The 11,036-nt window shown below is 31.7% G+C and overlaps 1 protein-coding gene across 1 annotated transcript; it reads left to right on the top strand.

Moving 5' to 3' along the window:
* Positions 1–436: 436 nt before the first annotated feature.
* On the top strand, positions 437–4,454 carry LOC115976509 (F-box protein SKIP14). The gene is given in 3 exon segments (XM_031097813.1): positions 437–2,063; positions 2,818–3,321; positions 3,323–4,454. Coding segments are annotated over 3 exon segments (1,428 nt in total). The 5' UTR covers positions 437–1,232; the 3' UTR covers positions 3,416–4,454.
* The last annotated feature ends 6,582 nt before the right edge of the window (positions 4,455–11,036 follow it).

Here is an 11,036-nt window from a genome sequence, read left to right as displayed (position 1 = left end):
CCAAATATTCTTCACTCAAGGAGAAAGACGTGCCAATTGGCCTACAAGACATGGGCAACAACCTTAATCTTGTCCGCCAATCGTAATTTTTTTTCTCTTTCCACATTATTACAAGATATTTGATATTAAGAGTTTCCCTTGTTATCATTTTTTTACTTTAAAAATTTACATTTTTTTTCTTACAAAGAATATATTAATCGTAGGGATAAGAACACAATATAGAGTAAAAAATAAAGAGAGAAAGAAAAGCAAAAACCAAAAAAAAAAAAAAAAAAAAATCCCAAAAGAGAAGGAAAACTTAAAAATAAAGACACGGAAAAAAAAAAAAACAGAAAAAGGGAAAAAGCAAAACTAAAATAATAATAAAGTTGTTAGTTTACAACTTACAAGTTACAAGTCATTGAACCAATCCAAGACATATCCAATCCCCGAAAGCGAAGTCCCACATTCTAATTGGTCAAGGATCTGGGGCTTTTGATTCCTCACCGCCTCCTTCTCTCTCTCTCTCTCTCACAAACACACACTCACTCTCTCTCTCTCTCTCTCTCTCTGTTTCCTATTATATTTTGTCATCCTTGTTTTTCTCTCTACATTGGTGTTGGTGTTGGTGTTGGTGTTGGTGTTTGTGGTTGTGTGGGTCAAGAGACGCTTGAATTTGTCTTTCACCTTTCTCCTCTTCACTAACCCCCATTCCCCACATACACACAATTTCCAGTTCTAGCCCATATCTCATTAGCTTCCCTCTGTTTCTCTCTGTACCTGGTTTTGTTAAAAAAAAAAAAAAAAAAAAAAAAAAAGAAAAGAAAAGAAAAAAAAAAACCCACACACACACCCAAATACCCAAAAAAAAACCTTTCTTTCTTCTCAGTTCTCACTTGGTCTCCCTTTAATTTCCTTGTTTTTGGTATGTTAATTTGATCTGCTTCATCCTCCTCAAAAGGGTCTGTTTTGAACTTTCATTTACTCCCTGATTACCTCAATTGTTCAATCTGATTTCTAGTGCTGTTTTTGTTATCTTTGCCACAGGAATCAAGGGTTTTCTTTTTCTTTTTTGTTCTTTTGGGGTTTGTTGCCAGGGTTTCCTTTAGATTAATTAGGCTCCTTAGGCTCCTTTTCTATCTTTTTCAGGGGGAGAAAAAAAAAATTTATGGGTCTGATTGAGTTTGTTGTTTCAGACTAGGTCTCTTTGGCATAGGGTTTTTGTTCTTTCTCTTGGTCCCCAAGAATCAAGAATGCCTCTAGATTTTTCTTGCAGTTCAATCAAGAATATGTCTGAATTAGAGGCCTCTTATTGCCAAGGAATGGATGGGTCTGAGTTGGCTTATGGTGATCCGGTTGGTGATGATGTTATTGACAAGTTGCCTATTGATCCTTTTGGAATGGATATAAAGTCTAGGATTAGGATCACGGGTTGGTTTCAAAACTTGGGAGAGAAATCTGATTTGGGTTCTATTGGTTTTGGGGTTGATGATGCTGAGAAAAAGATGGGTGATTATCATCAGCTATTCACAGGGCTGAATTGGGTGTGGAATGGTTCTATGAAGTTTGAACCAGAATTGGGTAACATGAAGATTGGTGGGTTATCAATTCCATGTGATGAGTTTAATGGTTGTGGTGGGGTTGAGACTGGATTGCTTGAGGGTGTTTTTGGATTGGATGGAAATGTGGATGAGTTTATGAGTTTTAGCCATTTGGGCAACTGGTTTCGTAACAAAGGGGCTCAGGAATTGAAGGATTTTGGGAATGGGAAAACTAGTTTTGATGGTGAAGGAGGTGCACCTCATGATGCCATGAGTTTTGCTTTGGGCTATTTGGGTGTGCAGGACCTTCTGAATGTAGAAAGGGTTTGCAAATCTTTGCGTGTTATGGTCAGGAGTGATCCTCTTCTATGGAGGAGTATTAACATCGATCATCCGTTGAGTGGGAGGATCACTGATGATGCTCTTCTGAAGTTAGCTGACAGGGCTCAAGGCACTCTTCAGTGCTTGAATTTATTGGGGTGCATGAGAATCACAGATGGTGGTTTGAAGCGTGTGCTTGAAACCAATCCAAGACTGACAAAGGTTTGTATTTGTGACTTAATTGGTATGCTTTAAGAAATAGGTTTTATGCTTATCATATGTTGTTTATATCTCTGGTATAATTGTTGGGACTTCTTATGGTTTTTAACAGATGCTTTTATTTTTATTTTTAGGTTGTGAATATATATAATCCTTGAAACTACTTTCATTTTTAAGTTACTATGGCTAGTATGGTCTATTCTTCCATTCTAGGTAGTATTTTTACATGTAGCAAAGAATACATAAATATTCATATATTATTTTCTCTCATATGCGTGACTCGATATAGTATTTTGCCTTTTTGTATGTCAATCAAATCATATAGAGTATTTGGACATCCCATACAACTTGAGCAGTATATTGTATTTCAGATTTCTTTTGAAAGATTTCTTGTGTTTCTGATGGCAATTAATTATCTGAAAAAAAGGCATGTGTAAAACATAGGCCTCTTAGGATTGCATTTGGTGATCCCATTCTATTTATGTTGGAAATTATGAAGCACAAAATTTGACATCTTTTGCAGCTCTTGATGCTGCACATGTACCATGTTGATTTTAATTTATTGGTTTTAATTTAAAATTGTAGTTGACCAAACTAATAACTTCTGACTGTTGTAATTGTTGTTAGAGATTTCCTTGTTCTTTGTGCTCATCATGTCTATCTTGAACTTTATGTTGACTCATTATTGGTTTGTTTCTATATTGTTTTTGTTCTTCCAAGGTTAATAAACTTACACATTTTCTCTTCTTGCCTGCAGCTAAGTGTGCCAGGATGTGTCAGACTTAGTGCTGATGGCATGTTGAATAACTTAAGGGCCTTCAAGTCTGTTGGCTCACCTGGAATAAAGCACTTAAGAATCGCTGGTGTCCGTGGTGTAACAGAAGAGCAGTTCAAAGAATTGCTATTCTTGCTGAATGTAGATAATCGTGTGCAGCTGAATGCCCGCAAACCACAGATTTATTGTGGGGGGAATTCATATCTCTCTTGTGATGATGATCGTGCCATTGATATTGAGGTCTGCCCCAAGTGCCAGGAATTGAGACTAGTTTTTGATTGTCCAGCAGAGAGTTGCCAGGGGAAACATCAGGCTGCTCAGTTGTGCAGGGCTTGCATACTCTGCACAGCACGTTGTATCAATTGTGGACGCTGCATTAAGGACCATGATTATGAGGAAACATTCTGTCTAGACTTACTTTGTTTGGATTGTTGGAATCAGCTACTTGATTGCCAAGATGGGCCAGGCAAAGAAGGTTCTTCTAAGTGCACTATCATTCATCAAGCCAGCTACCAGTTTTGCTTTTATGGCTGATGGAGAAGATATTGTATATTGTCAGTCGCTGTTGGTTTTGGAGTAGAATATGCATCATTTGCTGTCCATTGAGTGATTTAAAAGCCACTTGCTCAAATGCCAAAGGTGGAATCTGCTGTTGCCATGAAGAACACGCAACTTTTGAATGCAGAGAAGAAAATGAACTTGTAGCAGACCTATAACTGCATAGTTCGTGCCCTGTTAACACCTAGTAAGCACAGACACTTTATTTCGTACTTGTGTCATATCCGTGTCGTACCAGCGTCATACCGGTGTCGTACCAGCCGTTTCATGTTATAATTTTTCAGAAATTGCTCGTGTCATACCCGCTCTGGTGTCCATGTCCGTGCTTTCTAGGTTAACACTATCTTATATAGGAATCTAGCTTAGGATGTTGTTAGGGGAAGTTTTTAAAAGGAAATAAATAGGACAAAGAAGAAGAAGAGATTTAAAATAAAGAGAAAAAAAGATGGATGAAAGATGGGGAATAAAAGGGAAAAAAAGAAAGAAGAAAAAAGAGAAGGGTTGTGGGGATTCTGGTAAAACCAAAATTGATAGTTTTTGGTTTCTAATTTTTATTTCTAGTAAGGGAAATTTCATGCATCAGTGGCTCCTATCCTCCATATTTGCATCGTCTGAGGACAATGAAGATGTTATTTTGTATGCATGGCTGTGGAAGCGAGGTAGCATCTGTTGCTGTTAATGGTTGCTGAAGTGACTGTTGTTATAAAAGTTGGAATTCATTTGATTGATGCAGATGAGGAGTCTTATTGTCAGCAGCAAGTACTGGAAGTAGTAGGGCATTCGTGTTCTGTGTTAACTTTGTGATATATGCAGTAATGTTGGCAGTTGTTGCAGCTGGACTGATCTTTTATTTTTTTCATGGGATCTTTTTGTTGCAAAGCTGTACAGTATCAAACTATCAATTTTTAGTCTAGTATTCCAGTTTGTATTATGTTTTGTTCTTGCTTCTTGGCAACATCGTTGTCTTACACTTGACCAGAAAATGACGGATGATCATATATCCGTTTTTGCATGTAGTATCTCATTTTTGATAATGTAACCTTAGTCCTATTTACATTAGTTTCACAATGAATAATGATAATTGTTATTTATCTTTTGCAACTAATTTACATTAATCTTTTCCCTCACAAACAGTGATCACTTTTGCTTTTACCAGATGTGATTCTCTTTGCCTACTCTTTGCATGGTGCATGTTATGAATGATCACGAAGAATGGGTTGAATGGTTCTAAGTCCTCTTGTACTATTAACTATTTTGATACTTCAGTGGTTGAAAAGACATATTTAGTAACTATATTTACTAGCAACGGTCAATAAAAAGTTGTATGGTATGTTTCTTGTCTCTACCGAATTTTACTCAACCACTATACACCTGTATTTTCAATCATACTTATAATTTAAATTATCATCTATTTTGATACAAGTAAATAGTGCCACTTAATGAGTTAGAGAAGATTACTCCCTTCTGGTTTGGACGAAGACATTGTCTGTTTTTTCCCCAAAATTAATGAAATTATATGTTGTAGCAATTGAATATATCTCACTTTCTATAAATAGTGGAAAGAATGATGCATTTGGTTGGTGTTGTTGACAAACTAGTCTATGTGTCAACTGGTGAGTTCATGAAAAGTGATCCCATAGTCTTAAAATAGGAGAATGATTAAAGTATCTTCATGTTAAAACTAAAACTGTTCTCACACCATTCTTTATGAGTATCACAGGCAAGCAAAGGTGATAATTAAGGAAATTTTAATGAATGCAATTCCTTAATATAGAATGTTAGATAATAGATTGCAGAATTTTATGATTGACTCATGAAGTGGTATTAGTTGTGACCTCCGATTTCTGCTAATTTGTTTAGTCATGAAATGTATGTGTTGGTGAGAAAAACTAGTCCTGAAGAATTGGGCAGTTAAAAGTTGATTTTAAGACATGCTAATTTTGCATTTGGCATAATCTTTGATTCCTTGTCTATGAGTGACAACTATGATATCATGCACTACGTAATGGCATGAGTTTCCACAATATCAATTTTTCCTTAGCTTAAAAACAAAAACATAAGAAAAGGTTCAGGTCCCATTTTTATGTTACCATTTATCTTGCTTGAAGCTGAAGGATCACGCAATAGTTTTTCTCCAAGAATTTTTTTCACGAGGAAAGCTGAAAAATCTGGTTAAAACCGAAAGTGTCACTAGCTTTTTCATCGAAATGGAATATCTTTTTTGGGTTGTGGTGGGTTTTATGGTATTGATATATCAAAATGAAAATTGACTTTTTAAACATTGAAATTATCTATGATTAATTTTGTATTAAATTTGCAACAATTTCCTTTTTAATATACAAAATCAAAGCGTCTATTAAAATATTATCTTTCATTTTGTTGTGAAATCTAGTTTTGATAATATTCATAATTGAAAATACTCATTACATAGTTACAATAGAAATTAAAAAAAAAGTAGTTGTAAGTACAACCACTCTATACCACAAATTGGTAGGCAATTGATTTTCTAGTCCTTACTAGCCATTGGCACCATTAAAAAATATTTAACAATTTTTTGAAGTCCTAATGTCAAAATTTGTATCTTCACTATAAGTCTAAACCAATGATTTAAATCTTGTAATTGAGAATTTATCATACCATAAAAATATGTAATCAATAATGAATTAATAATATTCAATTGAAAAGTCATCTAATTGATGGTTGAAAAAAAAAAGAAAAAAAAAAGCAATCTTTTACGTGGAACTAGACAGTTTTGGGAAATAATTTTTAATTTTGGAGGATCATGTACAAATTGTTTGAATTTTTTTTAAAATATATATTTTATATATAGTATTACTATTTAAAGAAATTTCAACAGACCAGGGGCCATGGACCCCTTATCGATCTATTGATAATAATTATTTTTTTCACAATTAAGGGTGGTAAAATGTTTGTGGAGGTATTTTTATTATTTTTATATGAATTTATCATAAGTTATGACACTTTTTTTTTTTTTAAGAAAAAGTTATGACACTTTATTTAGAGTTATTGATTCGTTGTATATTTTTAAAGTCAAATTGGCGTTTTCTCGTACCTTTTCCTGTGTTGTCGTCAGGGATGACCGATTAGTGCTTTCTAAGCGTTTGCTATAGCATATAGAATATATTTAGCCCATATACTTTTAGACATATACTTGTCCAACGAGTCTAGATTTTTTTTCCACTAGATTCAATGATAGGAACTTTTGCATTGGGGACTTGACTTTGGTTAACTTAAGGAACTTTTTTTTTTTTGGGCTTAAAAAAAAAAAAAAAAAAAAAAAAAAAAAAAAAAAAAGGTATACCAGCCTTAGGTTATTTACTTATTTTACCCAAACCAAAAAAATAAAAAATAAATAAAGGAGCCAAGGAGGATACTAGTTAGAGAATTTTGGTTCGTTTAGATTTTTTTTTTTTTGAGATAGTTTTAACTTATGGTGTCCGCTCGTGATAATAGCCATTTATCACATTAATAAGTTTTTGGTGTAGGTGAGGATTGAATCCCAAATTTCATATTCAACTATCAGAGATTTTATCAATTGGTTCAAAAGTTTTTATTTTTATTTTTTATAAATATTTTTAATTGGATAGTAGGCACAATTTGGTGGTGAAAAGAATAATAAAGAGAATAAACCATGGAAATGATTCGTTCATGGAAACGATTTGTTCTATGTGTATTAAACATGATTCAGTTGTGTTGAATCTGTTGATACCAAAAAATATAAATTAATAGTGAAAATATATTTTTCTTCCATAAAATTTGTTTCAAAATCAATTTCATCCTCAAATTTAAAAACTTTCAGTTTCATCCTTAAAACGTTTATAAGGTATACCATAAAATATAAATTAATAGTGGAAATATATTTTTCTTACATAAAATTTGTTTCAAAATCAATTTTCATCCTCAAATTTAAAAAATTTCAATTTCATCCTTAAAACGTTTATAAGGTGTCAATTTCGTTCTTCTTTCTATTTGTTGTTTTTGTGTGTGTTTCAATTCCTAAGTTATAAAATTTTTTGATAAATTGTTGTGTGTTAGTTGATACCGATTTCTAGATTAGAACTCATACATTTTCTATTTGGTTTTTAATTTCAGAGTTATAAAAGAGTATTAAATTGTTTTAGGTCAATTGAGACCGAATAGAACTCATCATTTTGTTAGGGCTTTGTTTGAAATAAATTAATTTTATTGTCTTATTTGGCTTAAAAAATTAAGCTGAATAAAAGCAAATTGAATTTAAAAAACACATAAAAAAGAGATTTTAAATCGCGCCTAACCAAATAAGCTAGCCGGTGAACCCTAGATGAAACAGCACCTCTTTCAGTAAGAAATGATGAAATGTGGGTTCAAACTCACTAAATTTCTGTAAATTTACCGAAAGAGAAATAAAAAAGAGGAATAAATTTTAATTTACACCTTTGAAGTTTGAAGTAATTGTGTTTTTATCCCCTAAAGTTTCAAATTTTGGATCCGTATCTCTAACGTAAAGTTTCATTACAATTTAAGTTCTCGGTCAATGCATTGTGATGATGTGTCCATTAAGTACCAACTAAGCTAAAATGACATCATTTTTTCTTCTTCTAAAAAACTACATCATGTTGACAATTGATTTTTTAGTCCCTACTAGCCATTGGTACCATTAAAAAATATTTAACAATTTTTTGAAGTCCTAATGTCAAAATTCATTATGTTTATGTTCACTAAAAGTCTAAACCAATGATTTAAATCTTGTAATTGAGAATTTATTGTGCCATAAAAATATGTAATCAATAGTGACTTAATAATATTCAATTGTAAAGTCATCTAATGATGGTTAAAAAAAAAAGAAAAAAGAAAAAAAAGAAAAAAAGAGCAATCTTTTAGGTGGAACTAAATAGTTTTTGGGAAATAATTTTTAATTTTGGGGATCATGTATGGATTGTTTGAATATTTTTTTAAATATATATTTTATATATACTCTTACTATTTAAAGAAATTTCAACAGACTTGGGGCCATGACCCCTTATCTATTGATAATTATTATTACTTTCATAATTAAGGTGATAAAATGTTTTTGGGGTTATTTCTATTATTTTCATATGAATTTATCATGAGTTATGACACTTTATTATGCCTTAAGTTATTGATTTGTTATATATTTTTAAAGTCAAATCGGTGCTTTCTCGTACTGTTTCCTCCATGGTTGTGTAACTTGTGTTGTCGTCAGGGATGACCGATTATAAGTGCTTTTTAAGCGTTTGCTATAGCCTATAGAATATATTTAGCCCAAATACTTTTAGACATATACTTGTCCAACGGGTCTAGATATTTTTCTCCACTAGATTCGATGATAGGAACTTTTGCCTTGGAGGCTTGTCTTTGATTAATTTAAGGAACTTTTTTTTTTGGGGGGCTTAAAAAAAAAAAAAAAAGAGGTATACCAACCTTAGGTTATTTATTTATTTATTTTACCCAAACCAAATAAATTAATTAATTAATTAAAGAGCCAAGGAGGATACTAGTTAGACAATTTTGGTTTGTTTAGATTTTTTTTTTTTTTTGAAATAGTTTCAATCCATAGTGTCCGCTTGTGATGATAGTCCTTTATTACACTAATAAGTTTTTTTTTTCTTTTAGAGAACACTAATAAGTTTTTAGTGTAAACGGGGATTGAACCCTAAATTTCATATTCAACTATCAAAAAATTTACCAATTAATGCAAAAAAAAAATTTATATAAATATTTTTAATTGGATAGTGGGCACAATTTAATGGTGAGAAGAATAATAAAGAGAATAAACCATGGAAACGATTTGTTTTATGCATATTAAACATCATTCGGTTGTGTTAAATCTATTGATACCATAAAGTATAAATTAATAGAGGAAATATATTTTTCTTCCATAAAATTTGTTTCAAATTCAATTTTCATCCTCAAATTTAAAAATGTTTAATTTCACCCTTAAAACGTTTATAAGGTATACCATAAAATATAAATTAATAGTGGAAATATATTTTTCTTCTATGAAATTTGTTTCAAAATCAATTTTCATCCTCAAATTTAAAAAATTTCAATTTCATCCTTAAAACGTATTTAATGTATCAATTTCGTTCTTTTTATTTGTTGTTGTGTGTGTGTGTGTTTCAATTCTTAAGTTATAAATTGTTGTGTTAGTTGATACAGATTACTAGATTAGAACTCATACATTTTCTATTTGGTTTTTAATTTCAGATTTATAAAAGAGTATTAAATTGTTTTAGGTCCTTTGAGACCGAATAGAACTCATCATTTTGTTAGGGCCTTATTTGAAATAAATTAATTTTATTGTCTTATTTGGCTTAAGAAATAAGCTGAATAAAAGCAAACTGAATTTAGAAAACACATAAAAAAGAGATTTTAAATCGCGCCTAACCAAATAAGCTAGCCAGTGAGCTCTAGATGAAACAACACCTCTTTCAGTAAGAAATGATGAAATGTGGGTTCAAACTCACTAAATTTGTGTAAACTTACCGATAGAGAAATATAAAAGGGGAATAAATTTTAATTTACACCTTTAAAGTTTGGAGTAATTGTGTTTTTGTCCCCTAAAATTCAAAATTTAGATCCGTACCTCTAATGTAAGGTATAATTACAATTTAAGTTCTTCGGTCAATGCACTGTTATGATGTGTCTGTTAAGTACCAACTAAGCTTAAAATGACATCATTTTTTTTTCTTCTCAAAAACTACATCACGTTGAACTTATTAAATCCATTTCAAGTATTATTTTTGAGTAAATTGTAATTTATACTTGTGGGGGTCAAAAATACAAAACAAAGTAAATCTTTAAATGTGCTTGGGCTTCTAATCAACACAACTAATTTTCTAACTAAAAGGGGATTTGATTCCACAATGGGAAGATCATATAGGAGATTGAAGTCAAAGATAACAAAAAAAGATACTTTGATCGACAAAAATCGGTTTTCTGTGATACAAATGGTTGTTCTAGGGGAAAATGCAAGTTCTTGCTCTCACTATTTCTCTCTCTTGTTCTTCCTTCTCAAATTTTCTGGATCCCCTTTTTTGTTGGTGGTTTACTTCTTTTTATACTCCCCCTCCCTCCTATATAGTTGTTCCTTTCTTAGTTGGATTTGTGGAGATATTTGTTCCATTAGACTTTCTTGATCATGAAGGCAAACTTTTGGGGTATTCTTACTATTTAAGCCAGTCATCCAGCATTTAATGGGGCTGACATTAGGTAGGGAGAGATTATTAATGCAGAGGTGATTGTTACATTGGGCTTTGCATCTTCTTCTTCACGTTCCTCGAGAAGATAACCAAAGCGATATCCTCAGTGAGTGTTAGGGTGCTTTTGTTTTTACACCTAATTTTATTTGAGTACCACCTATTTATTTTTAAATACCACTAATAAGTTATTGGGTTTTTCCAAATTTTTTTTGTTCTATTATTATGTTAATCACAAATGTTTCATATCTCATTATCTAAATTGGGTTATGATATGAACTATCACAAAAAGCCTAAAAACTCATATTTTATCCAATTTTAAGTAAGCACAAAACCGGCCCTATGAACCTAATACACACATTCTATTCTATTTAAAACCCAAAAATAATTACGTTTGGAAATATTTGCAAAGCCCATGATTCA

This window comes from Quercus lobata, chromosome 2 (assembly GCF_001633185.2).
Source record: "Quercus lobata isolate SW786 chromosome 2, ValleyOak3.0 Primary Assembly, whole genome shotgun sequence".
NCBI lineage: Eukaryota > Viridiplantae > Streptophyta > Magnoliopsida > Fagales > Fagaceae > Quercus > Quercus lobata.
The sequence above is the reverse complement of the archived record's forward strand: the minus strand, read 5'-3'. Positions and strand labels throughout refer to the sequence as shown.